At 48.2% G+C, this 15,207-nt stretch overlaps 1 protein-coding gene across 4 annotated transcripts in view; it reads left to right on the plus strand.

The window, feature by feature from the left end:
• anapc1 (anaphase promoting complex subunit 1) overlaps positions 1-15,207 on the plus strand; it is a 35,718-nt gene that overhangs the window by 13,751 nt on the left and 6,760 nt on the right. For 3 of the 4 annotated variants that reach the window (XM_079729820.1, XM_079729819.1, XM_079729822.1), the window contains exons 18-39: positions 1,491-1,546; positions 2,281-2,412; positions 3,147-3,221; positions 3,967-4,074; positions 4,361-4,506; positions 6,450-6,541; positions 6,830-6,978; positions 7,242-7,320; positions 7,524-7,557; positions 7,975-8,051; positions 8,669-8,847; positions 9,210-9,305; positions 9,785-9,924; positions 10,054-10,172; positions 10,255-10,385; positions 10,772-10,912; positions 11,087-11,239; positions 12,024-12,105; positions 13,147-13,238; positions 13,929-14,063; positions 14,571-14,653; positions 15,062-15,140. In XM_079729820.1, the coding sequence (XP_079585946.1) occupies positions 1,491-1,546; positions 2,281-2,412; positions 3,147-3,221; positions 3,967-4,074; positions 4,361-4,506; positions 6,450-6,541; positions 6,830-6,978; positions 7,242-7,320; positions 7,524-7,557; positions 7,975-8,051; positions 8,669-8,847; positions 9,210-9,305; positions 9,785-9,924; positions 10,054-10,172; positions 10,255-10,385; positions 10,772-10,912; positions 11,087-11,239; positions 12,024-12,105; positions 13,147-13,238; positions 13,929-14,063; positions 14,571-14,653; positions 15,062-15,140 (2,378 nt within the window). The remainder of the gene's footprint in view (positions 1-1,490; positions 1,547-2,280; positions 2,413-3,146; positions 3,222-3,966; positions 4,075-4,360; positions 4,507-6,449; positions 6,542-6,829; positions 6,979-7,241; positions 7,321-7,523; positions 7,558-7,974; positions 8,052-8,668; positions 8,848-9,209; positions 9,306-9,784; positions 9,925-10,053; positions 10,173-10,254; positions 10,386-10,771; positions 10,913-11,086; positions 11,240-12,023; positions 12,106-13,146; positions 13,239-13,928; positions 14,064-14,570; positions 14,654-15,061; positions 15,141-15,207) is intronic. The other variant, XM_079729821.1, reaches the window with a different exon arrangement.

The raw sequence follows: 15,207 nt of genomic DNA on the forward strand, positions 1-15,207 counted from the left end.
ATACACCTCCACCCCTCCACCCTACAGACCCTCCACCCTACAGACTCGACACAGCTCCACCTAGGTCTTACACACATATCCCTGAATATAGCACCACAGGATTATGAAACACTATTATCTCTGTTCCTCTCCATCTTTTTACGTTCATGATATCTGACATTAAATAAAATACATTTAATTGGGTAACATCTTTATCTTTCTGTACATTTTCCCTTTTTCCTTTCTCTCATCCCTCAAATCTAACCTCTCTGTCTGTCTCTCTCCCTGTCTGTCCCATGGTCTCTCGGTCTGTCTGTCTGTCTCTCAGTCTGTCTCTCTTCATCTTTGTGTGTGTGTCTCTCTTCCTCTGTGTGTGTGTGTGTGTGTGTGTGTGTGTGTGTGTGTGTGTGTGTGTGTGTGTGTGTGTGTGTGTGTGTATGTGTGTGTGTGGCATGCACACACAGACACACAGGGCTGAGTCACTACACTTAGTTGTGTAATGAGGTTGGAGTGGTTTTCCTGCTGCAGTGACGTAGTCCAGACTGATTAAAGAACCAGGCAGGGGAGGGGGAGGAGATGGGGGGCTTAATGGTTAACATGATGGAGCTGACGTTGCTTCATAACCGACCCCCAAGTCTCTCACCCATGGACCCAAAATAGTTAGGGTCACTCTCCACCTAAATGGTTAGGGTCTCTCAGCACCAAAATGGTTAGGGTCACTCTCCACCTAAATGGTTAGGGTCACTCTCCACCTAAATGGTTAGGGTCACTCTCCACCTAAATGGTTAGGGTCACTCTCCACCTAAATGGTTAGGGTCACTCGCCACCAAAACAGTTACGGTCACTCAGCACCAAATGGTTAGGGTCACTTTCCGGGCTTGATCAAGGTCAAGTTGGTCAAGTTGACCAGCTAATAAAAGAGTAGTTGACCAGATAGCCACAGAGCAGCTATCCAGTTAGTCACAGAGCAGTTAACCAGTTGGTCACAGAGCAGTTAACCAGTTAGTCACAGAGCAGTTGACCAGCTAGTTAAAGAACAGTTGACCAGTTGGTCAAAGAGCAGTTAACCAGTTAGTCAAAGAGCAGTTAACCAGCTAGTTAAAGAGCATTTTACCAGCTAGTCATAGAGCAGTTAAACAGCTAGTTTGTTTGTTGGTTGTTTTTCACTCCACCTTCCTGGAGCTACAATACATCTAGAGACCAGTGCGCTGTAGTGTGTGTGTGTGTGTGTGTGTGTGTGTGTGTGTGTGTTAATTGATCACCAGATGAGTTGTGGTGCTACTAATGAGATGGCCTTTATCAGGGTCTCACCTGACCTTTCCATCTCCTCAAGACGACTGCTGCACCCCGATTGGTCGGCACTATCAATAACATAGAAAATTAATTAAGGTTTCACCGATTTTTCAGCCCAACCAGTGCTGCAGTCTTCCCATACTACTGTCTTCTACTGGTTAAACTGGGAGCTGCTGAGTACAACCACAGTGAATCTATGTTCATTTGTCCCATTACAGTGAGGAAGTGCCTGCAGGCCATTCGATTCATCCTACCCAAGGATACAGCTATGAAGGTGAGGAGACACAAGCATTGAACCACCAGCCAGTACCTCTTACAACCACATAGCACCTCTTAGAACCACATAGCACCAAAATGGTGGTGAGTGGTACAAAAAACTAAATGGTGGTGAGTGGTACAACGTTGTTTGTGTTGAGGTGGTAGAACTTTGTGTTGTTTGTGTTCTAGGTTCCAGTGAAGTGGTAGAACGTTGTGTTGTTTGTGTTCTAGATTCCAGTGAAGTGGTAGAACGTTGTTTGTTCTAGGTTCTAGTGAAGTGGTAGAATGTTGTGTTGTTTGTGTTCTAGGTTCCAGTGAAGAGGTAGAACGTTGTTTTGATTGTGTTCTAGTGAAGTGGTCGAACGTTGTGTTTGTTCTAGGTTCTAGTGAAGTGGTAGAACGTTGTGTTGTGTGTGTGTTCTAGGTTCTAGTGAAGTGGTAGGACGTTGTGTTTGTTCTAGGTTCTAGTGAAGTGGTAGAACGTTGTGTTGTTGTGTTCTAGGTTCTAGCAGAGTGGTAGAATGTTGTGTTGTTTGTGTTCTAGGTTCTAGTGAAGTGGTAGAACGTTGTGTTGTTTGTGTTCTAGGTTCTAATGAAGTGGTAGTACGTTGTGTTGTTTGTTCTAGGTTCTTGTGAAGTGGTAGAACGTTGTGATGTTTGTGTTCTAGGTTCCAGTGAAGTGGTAGAACGTTGTGTTGTTTGTTTTAGGTTCTAGTGAAGTGGTTGGACATTGTGTTGTTTGTGTTCTAGGTTCTAGTGAAGTGGTACAACACGTACAATGCCCCCGGCGGGCCCTCGGCCCATGCCGAGTGGAACCAGTTCGTCACGTGTCTGCTGAGCCTGCTGGGCTACAACACGGAACACCTGGGATGGACCCGCAACGTGAGGCTGCACACTGCAACATAACACCGCAACACAACGCCGCAACACAACGCCGCAACACAACGCCGCAACACAACGCCGCAACACAACACCGCAACATAACACCGCAACATAACACCGCAACATAACACCGCAACATAACAGCGCTACACAACACCGCTACACAACACCGCTACACAACACCGCAACACAACACCGCAACACAACACCGCAACACAACACCGCAACACAACACCGCAACATAACACCGCAACATAACGCCGCAACACAACGCCGCAACACAACGCCGCAACACAACGCCGCAACACAACACCGCAACACAACACCGCAACACAGAATCGCTACACAACTCCGGCAACACAACACCGGAAACACAACACCGCACCTCCATACACACTCAACACAAAACACTGTCAACACCACACCTTCACACAACACCTCGTCGCCACACAACACCGTTAACACAACACCGTCGACACTTGGTCCCCAACACAGTATCTTCAACACAATACTTTGATCAAATGTAAATGTGCTTTCATGATTCTTTGCTCTGTTTAGATGTGGTTCTCCTGGTCTAATCCGTGAGTTCCTGGTAATGCCAGTAATCAGACCTGCTGCTGTTGAGGGTTTCCTGCTCTTGCCTGAAGTGTCTTTAAGGGCTGCCTTTTAAAAAGCATAGAAACTGAGGACAATAGTCAAAATAAAGCTGTTGACCTTGCCCTCTCTCTCCTCAGCTCTGTGTTGAAGTGCCTCTCTCGCCGGTGATTGCTGCCAAGAAGGCCCGTCCGTCAGACGGGGGATCTGATGAGGTGGGCTGCGGGACCTCCAGGAAGTCCACCCTGTTCAGAGTCGTCTCTCATTCAAACCCAGCATTGTCGTAGCAACAAGATTGAAGTTTTCCTACCAACAGACAGCCTGAACTGTGTTCGCGGCCTCCCTGGGATGGGGGGAGGGTTAATACCCCCATCAGCTGGCTGGCTAGCCGAGGCAGAGGGAAACCTGTGAACCTGGGAGAACACCGTGGTTATCAGTCTCCCTGCCCCACCGAGCCTGATAACCACAGCGTTGAAAACACATTCACATTCAGCGAGTTTAGAAGATGCTTTTATCCAAAGTGACTGCCAATAAGTACATTTTTCATAAGAAAGTGAAACAATATATCGCTGTCGGAACAGTAATGATGTTCATAGAACCAAGTGCCAAGCGCTAACAATCACCAGGTTAACCCATTCCCCGTATACAAAAAAGATGGCTAGGGTAAGATGCTACACAATTAAGTACTATAACTACAATGTGGAACAACCACATTTCCTTTCATCCACTGACTAATTGGCCTGTTAAAAGTTCCTTGAAAGTATAACCTGGTACTAAATGTTCTGCATACTTTGGGTGGAGATTCGGCTTTAAATGCTTAATCTGAAGTTTGGATTATAGTAAATACAAATGTTATTTGAGGAAATCATTATATTATGCTTTTTATTTCATATTAATATTACATGATTCAATTATTCTATTTTATTAATTTATTTTATTTACTGATGTGTTGGTCTGCAGGACTGGGAGTATTTGTTGGGCAGTCAGTATCATCGACAGCATCAGTCGGTCTTTGGTCCAACAGAACCACCCCCATTGGTCGCCACGGAGATGGAGGTCCCAACCACCGTACGTATATCAAGGATATGGAGTCTGTGTATCAAGGTGTATTAGTGGAGACTAATGTAAAGGTGTGTTGATATATACATCATTCGTATTCTATATTGACGCTGGTTTTGCTCATTCTTCTCTCCTCACTCCTCCTCCCCCTCTCTCCTCCCTCCCCTCTCCTCCCTACTCCCCTCCTCCCCCCCTCTCCTCCGTCCCTCCTCTCTCCTCACTCCTCCTCCCCCTCTCTCCTCCTCCCTCCTCTCCTCCTCCCTCCCCTCTCCTCCCGCCCTCTTCTCCTCCCCAGGTGTGCGTGGACTCCTCTGCTCCTCTGTTTTCCTTCCTCCCGTCCCTGTTCCACGTGCTCCACCTCATCTACCAGGACCTCCAGCTGGACAACCTGCAGCGGAGCACCGCCCTCACCCTGCTACCGCTACTGCACCAGCTGGCCCGGTGGGTGGGGGGGTGGGTGTGTGTGTGTGTGTGTGTGTGTTTTCTTGTGTGTGTGCGCTCTTGGTTGTGTGTGTGTGTGTGAGTGTGTTTGGTCATGGTGTGTGTGTGATCTTGGTTCTGTGTGTGTGTGTGTGTGTGTGTGAGAGTGTGTTTGGTCATGGTGTGTGTGTGTACTTGGTCATGGTGTGTGTGTGTGTGTGTGTTTGGTCAGGGTGTGTGTGTGATCTTGGTTGTGTGTGTGTGTGGTCATGGTGTGTGTGTGTGTGTGTGTGTGTGTTTGGTCAGGGTGTGTGTGTGATCTTGGTTGTGTGTGTGTGTGTGTTTTCTTGTGTGTGTGCGCTCTTGGTTGTGTGTGTGTGTGTGAGTGTGTTTGGTCATGGTGTGTGTGTGATCTTGGTTCTGTGTGTGTGTGTGTGTGTGTGTGTGAGAGTGTGTTTGGTCATGGTGTGTGTGTGTGTGTGGTCATGGTGTGTGTGTGTGTGTGTTTGGTCAGGGTGTGTGTGTGATCTTGGTTGTGTGTGGGTGTGTGTGTGGTCATGGTGAGTGTGTGTGTGTGTGTGTGTAGGGTGAATTGCCCAGGCTGAGTGTTCACATCCCCAGCACTAATTCAGACACATGTCATTAGGTGTGCGTGTCCTGTCCACACATTAACTCAATCCATTGTCTTGAAAATGTGATGCCCATGATGTGGTGACCATGACAACAAGGCTGAACACAATAACATGGAAAGCAGAAATTTATTATTTTTATCATTATTGAATATACTATACTATTAACCAGAAACAAACTCTTATGGCTTAGACCACTGGACCTAGACCACTGGACCTAGACCACTGTTAGGACCTAGACCACTGTTAGGACCTAGACAACTGGACCTAGACCACTGTTAGGACCTAGACCACTGGACCTAGACCACTGGACCTAGACCACTGGACCTAGACCACTGTTAGGACCTAGACCACTGTTAGGACCTAGACCACTGTTAGGACCTAGACCACTGGACCTAGACCACTGTTAGGACCTAGACCACTGGACCTAGACCACTGTTAGGACCTAGACCACTGGACCTAGACCACTGGGCCTAGACCACTGTTAGGACCTAGACCACTGTTAGGACCTAGACCACTGGACCTAGACCACTGGACCTAGACCACTGGGCCTAGACCACTGTTAGGACCTAGACCACTGTTAGGACCTAGACAACTGGACCTAGACCACTGTTAGAACCTAGACCACTGGACCTAGACCACTGGACCTAGACCACTGGACCTAGACCACTGTTAGGACCTAGACCACTGGACCTAGACCACTGTTAGGACCTAGACCACTGTTAGGACCTAGACCACTGGACCTAGACCACTGTTAGGACCTAGACCACTGGACCTAGACCACTGTTAGGACCTAGACCACTGGACCTAGACCACTGGGCCTAGACCACTGTTAGGACCTAGACCACTGTTAGGACCTAGACCACTGGACCTAGACCACTGGACCTAGACCACTGGTCCTAGGCCGGTCAGGGCTAACTTTAAAACATGCTTAAATATACTCCAGGGCTAAGTTGAGTGTAAAGTAAAAGTAAGAGTGGTTGGCTCCAAACAGAGCAGCCAAACACTCTGTTGTTCTCCTGCTGATTAGAAAGTATTGATCATCAGAGGCTAGGCAGCTAATGGGTGTGTGGTGCTAACAACAAACCTTTAGCCCCCCGGTGGATCTCAGCCTCTCTCCCTGGGAGAATCCATACTTGATATGGAATTAGAAATCAATTTATACAATCATCATAATGATGTAATATATCACTGCGTCATCACAGTGAACCCGCCCGGGGTCGCGGTGATGTAACAAGCGGGGTCGGGCTGAGGCAAAGCGAGTGGTCACCCTGAAGTTACGTGATGGGTTCAACCCGAGGGGTCGCGGTGAAGTAACCGTGTTCTGTTCCACAGGGACCTCCGCCTGGACCAGTACATCGATCTGTACTGGAGAGACTACCCAGAATTCATCAGCAACCTCAAGGAGTCCTGTCTCATTGACAAGGGTAAGCCATGCGGTAACTGTCCTCTAAAAGAAGGTATTACATTAAGTCTTACAACCGGTCCTGTTGAAACTTACTCTTACCCATAGCGCACCCATTCCCTCACACTTTCACCCTCACATTCACACGCAGACATCGGTATTAACCAAGGGAACAGCCAGCTGTGAGTTAGGGTGAGGTGCCTTGCTCAGAGGAGGAGCTAGAGGACATAGGGGAGGTAGAGGATGTAGTATTGTATTCTATTAATGTTGGTGAAGGGAGTTCCTGATAATCCTCTCTCCTCGCTCTCAGCTCTGATTGGTCAGATGGTCCGTCCGTACTACCTGAAGGCGGAGCCTCCCAGTGTATTCGGCTGGTTCAGCAGCTGCCTCTGGGGGGAGGAAGTCCCACCCTTCCCCTTACTGCCAGGCATCTGTGAGAGAACCAGGCTGCTTGTTCTGGTACCAACCTGTCTGTCTGTCTGTCTGCTATTTAATATAACTACTTATGTTCTCTGTTCTATTATAACTAGTTATCTCTATTCCCTCATAAATATTTGGCCTGTTAAGCCCTTTGAGACTGTAATGGTGATTAAGGGCTAAACAAATTGAATTGAATTGAATCATTCTATTATGTCTACTTATGTTCTCTCTATTATATTATAACTAGTTATGATCTCTATTCTATTATTTCTAGTTATGTTCTCTATTCTCCTTAACCCCAGAGCTATGCGCTGTACATCGTTGGAGACGTGGACGCCACATCCTCTCACCTTCCCAAGTACCTGACCAGGCTCTCTGCAGGTATGTGCGTATGCGTATGTTTGCGTGCGTATGCGTGCGTATGCAACAGAGGCAGACGGGTCATCAGTGTGTTAACTCGGTCTGTTCTGTGATTCAATAGAAGATGCATTCAAATCCCTGGTGATGTCATCAGGACTCATCAAACTAACAGGAGCTGAGGACGACCAACTAATCTCTCTCTCCCCCCCCCCTCCCCTGAACAGGTCAGAAGACCAGTACGGAACCATCCAGCCAAAGGTAAACTATGATAAATATGGTAATAGTAGCATATTATTAAAAAAAACCCTCTTGTTGTGTTCAGTGTTCTTCTTGTTATTGCTCCACGTTCTCCGTTTCTGCGTGTTGTCAGTGTTCTTATTATGTTTTGTGTATTTGAGTGTGGTCCTGCTGCCACCTGAGCGGTACCAGGTGTGGTCCTGAGGGGTACCAGGTGTGGTCCTGAGGGGTACCAGGTGTGGTCCTGCTGGGTACCAGGTGTGGTCCTGCTGGGTACCAGGTGTGGTCCTGAGGGGTACCAGGTGTGGTCCTGAGCGGTACCAGGTGTGGTCCTGCTGGGTACCAGGTGTGGTCCTGCTGGTACCTGAGTGGTACCACTGTACCAGGTGTGGTCCTGCTGTTAACATCAGGTGTGTTTGTTCTGTATTGTTCGTCCAGACCAGGTCCCAGTGGTGCCGACCAGCTAGGAGGTTCCAGTCTTGCTGAAAAACTCATTCTTTGGCTCTCTTCATCAGGTGAGGCTTACATGTAATATACAGTCTACAGCTCTGATTAAAGGGTTATTCTAGAGCTCTGATTAAAGGGTTAGTCTAGAGCTCTGATTAAAGGGTTATCTAGAGCTCTGATTAAAGGGTTATCTAGAGCTCTGATTAAAGGGTTAGTCTAGAGCTCTGATTAAAGGGTTAGTCTAGAGCTCTGATTAAAGGGTTAGTCTAGAGCTCTGATTAAAGGGTTAGTCTAGAGCTCTGATTAAAGCGTGAGTCTAGAGCTCTGATTAAAGGGTTAGTCTAGAGCTCTGATTAAAGGGTTATCTAGAGCTCTGTGATTAAAGGGTTATCTAGAGCTATATGATTAAAGGGTTAGTCTAGAGCTCTGATTAAAGGGTTATCTACAGCTCTGATTAAAGGATTAGTCTAGAGTTCTTTGATTAAAGGGTTTGTTTCGTCTAGATCTCTGATTAAAGGGTTAGTCTCGTCTAAAGGTCTTATTAAAGGGTTAGTCTAGAGCTCTGACTAAAGGGTTAGTATAGAGCTCTGATTTAAAGGCTAAGTCTAGACCTGCCCTTTCTGAATAAAGGGTAGGTTTAGTCTTGAGCTCTATTGCTTTAATGATGTCTCCTGTGATTGGTCAGGATTCACTCTGAAGGACCTGGAGACCGTCCCCTTTGGGGTCGCTCTGCCGATCAGAGAAGCCATCTACCGCTGCCGGGAGCAACCGTACTCTGATTGGTCCGAAGAGGTCTGTCTGCTGATTGGAAGACAGGATCTAACCAAGCAAGCCCACAAGATGAGCCTGGCGAACAGCAAGACTGTGAGTTCAGTTCAGCCTCTCCTGGTCATGGCTGTGTCTCATGTCTTATGACTGAAGCCCTGGAGGCAGATCCATTATTAGCTTCAGTGCACAACATGAACCCTCTAGAATAATCCTAAAGTACCAAACATTGTCTCTCATCGAAAAATAGTACCAAGGCAAAGTGAAAGTGTGTTGGCGTGTCAGTTTGGCAGGCCACTGACTGGGGGTGATCAAACATGAAGGACATATATTGAAAGAAAAACAGAACATACAAAACAGTCAAACGGCCACTCCCACAAAAATATATTGTGTAACTTATATGCTTTCCCTGTGTGTGTGTGTGTGTGTGTGTGTGTGTGTGTGTGTGTGTGTGTGTGTAGTCTGTAGGTTCCGTCGTATCCCTGGAGCCTTCCTCCTCAACCTCCTCCACAGAAGCAGACGAGGAAGAGGATGGCATGTCTGACATCTCTGGGGAGGTAACCAGTCAGTAAACCAGTCAGACCAGGAAAAAAGTCACACCAGGAAGAGGACAGCATGTCTGACAATAGGATTGAAACCAGTTGAGGATTGAAACCAGCCAGACACTTCCTTAATGTCAGCCCATACTCGTACTGCTGAATGACTAACCAACGGTAACTAACCACCGCGGGAAACACATCACGAGCAGTTTGGCTGCCCTGCAGTACAGCTCCCCCCCTGGTGGCGTCTTGTGGCACTGCAACAGAAACGGTCCATGTGAATGTGGTCATCAAAGTTAGTTTACTGCTGTTGTTGAGCGCTGGATTTCATGAGGAGTTAGCAGTTTGATGTTTGATATCTTTTCCATGTATCAATTGCAGTGAGTTTTTGTGCTGCTTATTGCAAGATTAGATAATAAGTAGTAGTAATAATAATAATAATTACTTTATTCTATGAATATGAATGAACCTCCTCTCCTCCCCTCCCCTCTCCCCAGGTGTCGGGGCTGATCTGGAGCCAGGACCAGCGGGTTGAGGAGGTGCGCCGCCTTCTCCAGAGCTCCAGGCCGGTCCGGGTCCGAGTGCAGCAGCTCCCCGAGGTCTCAGACCACGACTTCATCGAGGAGAAGGAGAACAAGTAGGACTGTCTCTCCCTGCTGGTCTCTCTCTTCCTGACCCTACGCGTCCCTCTTTACCTGTCTCTCTACACCTGACTCTGCTTGGCTCTCCACACCCGTCTCTCTCTAACTGACTGTCTCTCCTCCAGACTGCTCCAGCTGTGTCAGAGGACCATGTCTCTACCTGTGGGCCGCGGTCTCTTCAGCCTCTTCTCCTACCAGCCCGTCCCCACGCAGCCACTTCCTGTCCCCAAACTCAACCTCACAGGTAACTACGCAGCCACTTCCTGTCCCCCCCTCCCCCCAGCTCTCAGTGCGACAGGACGTTAATGAGGAGGTGTGTCTAACAGGCCGGGCTCCGCCCAGGAGCACCATGGTGGACCTGAGCAGCGGCAACATCGACGTCCCGGCCAACATGACCGCCTGGGCCAGCTTCCACAACGGGGTGGCTGCCGGTCTGAAGATAGCCCCCGCCTCCCAGGTACTGTAGCCCCGCAAGCCCACTCTAGCCCCGCCTCCCATATGCTCTCCCTCTCCTCCTCTCCTCCTCCTCTCCCCTCCTCTCTCCTCCTGTCCTCTCTCCTCCTCTCCCCTTTCCTCCTCTCTCCTCCTCTCCTCCACTCTCCTCTCCTCTCCCCTCCTCCACTCTCCTCCTCCTCCTCCTCCTCTGTCTCTCCACTCTCCTCCTCTCTCCTCTCTCTCCTCTCCTCTCCTCCTCTGTCCTCTCTCCACTCTCCTCCTCTCTCCTCTCTCCACTCTCCTCCTCTCTCCTCTCTCTCCTCTCCTCTCCTCCTCTGTCCTCTCCTCTCTCCTTGTGAATTTATTTTCTATATATTGTATGTAAGTCTTCTTTATGGCTGCTGTTAGGTGGACTCGGCGTGGATCGCCTATAACAAACCCAAGAGTCCTGAACTGGCCAATGAGTACGCAGGATTCCTTATGGCTCTGGGGCTCAACGGCCACCTCACCAAACTAGCCACACTCAACATCCACGACTACCTCACCAAGGTAACACACACTCTCTCTCTCACTCACACTCACACACACTCACTCACTCACTCAGTCACTCACACCAAGGTGCACACACACATGCACACACCACCTCTCCAAGGTGTACACAGTGTTGTAGTAACAGTGTTGTAGTAACCGTGTTGTACTAATTTTGGTCACTCTGTGTTTCAGGGCCATGAGATGACCAGTATCGGCCTCCTACTGGGCGTGTCCTCTGCCAAGCTGGGGACCATGGACATGTCCATCACCCGGCTGCTCAGCATCCACATCCCCGCCCTGCTGCCGCCCACTTCCACCGAGCTGGACGTCCCCCACAACGTCCAGGTACTGCCCATAGCGGCCAACATACAGGCTAACACACAGGCTAACTACTGCTAACACACAGGCTAACTACTGCTAACACACAGGCTCACTACTGCTAACACACAGGCTCACTACTGCTAACACACAGGCTCACTACTGCTAACACACAGGCTCACTACTGCTAACATACAGAGTCACTACTGCTAACATACAGCATAACTATTGCTAACATACAGGCTAACTACTGCTAACATAGGGGCTAACATACAGGCTAAATACTGTCAACATACAGGCTGAGTTCTGCTAACCTACTGCTGTGTTCTGCAGTTGTGTGTGTGTGTGTGTGTGTGTGTGTGTGTGTGTGTGTGTGTGTGTGTTGGTTGTGCAACTGTGTTTTGCAGGTTTGTCGTGCAGGTGTGTGTTGTGTTGTGTGTTCTCCAGGTAGCAGCTGTCCTTGGCATTGGGCTGGTGTGTGTGTGTGTGCGTGTGTGTGTTATGTGTAACCATGATGTGTTCTCAAGGTAGCAGCTGTCCTTGGCATCGGCTGGTGTGTGTTGTGTTGTGTGTAACAATGGTGTGTTCTCCAGTTAGCAGCTGTCCTTGGCATCAGGCTGGTGTGTGTTGTGTTGTGCTGTGTGTGTTGTGTGTTTTGTTTGCCTGTTGTGTTGTGCTTTGCTGTGTGTGTTGAGTTGTGTGTAACCAGGGTGTGTTCTCCAGGTAGCAGCTGTCCTTGGCATTGGCCTGGTGTGTGTTGTGTTATGCTGTGTGTGTTGCGTGTTGTGTGTAACAATGGTGTGTTCTCCAGGTAGCAGCTGTCCTTGGCATTGGCCTGGTGTACCAGGGGACCGGACACAGGCACAACGCTGAGGTCCTGCTGGCAGAAATAGGTGATAAAGATAGAGATGGAATATGCATGTGTACTATATACTTATAGTACATACATACCTATAGTATACTCTATATATGTATGAATGTATGTATGTATGTATATTAGGAGTGTGCATCTCTCCTTTATAGGACGATCCGATTGGTATCTAGATACATGTGCTACGATACGATTCAGGGACGATACATATTAATATGGAACGATGCGATTCGATGTTCTAACGATCTGGTGCGATTTGATGAGATATGAATCAATCTGATAGATACAGTTAATATTAGTTTAATGTTAACAAAAACATTTTTCTATTAATGAAAATAAGCCTTCTATAAAAGAGACATTGCCTACTTTCATATATATATGGTATAGAACCAAAGAATCTTAGGTTTTTGTATTTATTTCTTTATGGCATGGGGAAAAAATGGAAGACATTTATAAATTTAGAACTACATGTCTATTTATTTGTTCATTTATAGACTTGACCGCAGTCCTACACAATTCAATAAACAGCAAAGCTTTTGTCAGAGGCAAGACCCAAAGGGTCTCGCTGGTGCACTGAAAATCGTTTCACCGATTCCACTCATACGGCTGTTATTCGCACACTCACAACTCCGAGACGCAGGACGCGTGCCCAAACACACACACACGGATCCGCTCGCTTCCTTAAGATTCATTTTCCGATCCGTATGGAAATGGAATGACATGAGTTGCCTCTGCTGTCTTGATATCAGGCTAAAGCTCGCTCAGCCCATTCGCAGCGTTTAAACCGGTGCATCGACAGATTCTTGGTCATTTTAAATCGATTCAGGGGCCCACGTATCGATGTAGTCGCATCTGTGTTAATCCAACTGGATACCGATTCATATCGGTGAATCGTTACACCCCTAATATATATATTATTCATAATATATTATTTAGAATATATTGTATGATAGTGTTACATAGTTTATATTTTAAACCTTGTATTCTATTGTTTATGGTTGATGATATGTATCTATGTGTATACATCTATCTCTGTATATCCCTGGTACATGCTGTGCTGCAGGCCGGCCCCCCGGTCCAGAGATGGAGTATTGTACAGACAGAGAGTCCTACTCCCTAGCAGCTGGACTGGCCCTCGGCATGGTCTGTCTGGGGGTGAGCGCTCTCTCTCTCTCTGTGTGTGGGTCTCTTTCTCTGTGTGTCTATGACTCTCGCCCAGCATGGCAGTAGTCTGATCTCTCTCTCTCTCTCTCTCTCTCTCTCTCTCTCTCTCTCTCTCTCTCTCTCTCTCTCTCTCTCTCTCTCTCTCTCTCTCTCTCTCTCTCTCTCTCTCTCTCTCTCTCTCTCTCTCTCTCTCTCTCTCTCTCTCTCTCTCTCTCTCTCTCTCTCTCTCTCTCTCTCTCTCTCTCTCTCTCTCTCTGTGTGTGTGTGTCTATGTCTCTCGCCCAGCATGGCAGTAGTCTGACCTCTCGCTCTCGCTCTCTCGCTCTCTGTCTCTTGCTCAGCATGGCAGTAGTCTGACCTCGCTCTCTGTGTCTCTCGCCCAGCATGGCAGTAGTCTGACCTCTCTCTGTGTCTCTCGCCCAGCATGGCAGTAGTCTGACCTCTCTCTGTGTGTCTCTCGCCCAGCATGGCAGTAGTCTGACCTCTCTCTCTGTGTGTCTCTCGCCCAGCATGGCAGTAGTTTGACCTCTCTCTCTGTGTGTCTCTCGCCCAGCATGGCAGTAGTTTGACCTCTCTCTCTGTGTGTCTCTCGCCCAGCATGGCAGTAGTTTGACCTCTCTCTCTGTGTGTCTCTCGCCCAGCATGGCAGTAGTCTGACCTCTCTCTGTGTCTCTCGCCCAGCATGGCAGTAGTCTGGTGGGGATGACCGACCTGAATGTCCCGGAGCAGCTGTACCAGTACATGGTGGGCGGTCACCGGCGGGCCGCGCCCGGCTGCTCCCGGGACCGCCACAAGTCACCTAGCTACCAGATCAAGGTTAGTTAACTAGTAATATCTAGAGACTGCCACAGGTAACATAGTTACCAGATCAAGGTGAAATAACTAGTACTGTCTAGAGACCACCACCTAGCTACCAGATCATGTTGGTTAACTAGTAATATCTAGAGTCTGCCACAGGTAACATAGTTACCAGATCAAGGTGAATTAACTAGTACTGTCTAGAGACTACCACCTAGCTACCAGATCAAGGTTAGTTAAATAGTAATATCTAGAGACTAACACAAGTCACCTAGTTACCAGAACAAGGTTAGTTAACTAGTACTGTCTAGAGACCACCACAAGTCACCTAGTTACCAGATCAAGGTTAGTTAACTAGTGCTATCTAGAGACCGCCACCTAGCTACCAGATGAAGGTTAATTAACTAGTAGTATCTAGAGACCGCCACCTAGCTACCAGTTGAAGTAAGGTATCAGATGAAGGTTAGTTAACTGGTACTAAAGCTTCTCTTATCACTAGCTGACCTTACTCTCTTATGTTCTCAGGAGGGCGACAGCATCAATGTTGACGTGACGTCTCCTGGGGCAACACTGGCCCTCGCCATGATCTACCTGAAGACCAACAACAGGTCAGAACGCACACACAGCCACACAACAGCCACCCTAACCTGGTCAGAGGTCATCCCCCTAAGGCCCCTAACCAGGTCAGAGGTCATTACTCCAAGGCCCTTAATCAGGTCAGAGGTCATTACCCCAAGGCCCCTAACCAGGTCAGAGGTCATTACCCCAAGGCCCTTAATCAGCTCAGAGGTCATCTTCCCAAGGCCCTTAACCAGGTCAGAGGTCATTACCCCAAGGCCCTTAACCAGGTCAGAGGTCATCTCCCCAAGGCCCCTAACCAAGTCAGAGGTCACTACCCTAGGGACCTTGCCAGGTCAGAAGTCACAGAGAGATGAATGCCAAAAGGTTGTTTGGCCAGTGAAACGGATGTGAGATCCTCATGTTCTGATACCTTCTGACTTCCTGGTGGGGTGCAGGTCCATCGCTGATTGGCTTAAGGCTCCTGACACCATGTTCCTGTTGGACTTCATCAAGCCTGAGTTCCTTCTGCTGCGGGTGAGAGAGAGAGAGAGAGAGAGAGAGAGAGAGAGAGAGAGAGAGAGAGAGAGAGAGAGAGAGAGAG

The sequence above is a fragment of the Pollachius pollachius genome, assembly GCF_949987615.1.
Source record: "Pollachius pollachius genome assembly, chromosome: 2".
Lineage (NCBI taxonomy): Eukaryota > Metazoa > Chordata > Actinopteri > Gadiformes > Gadidae > Pollachius > Pollachius pollachius.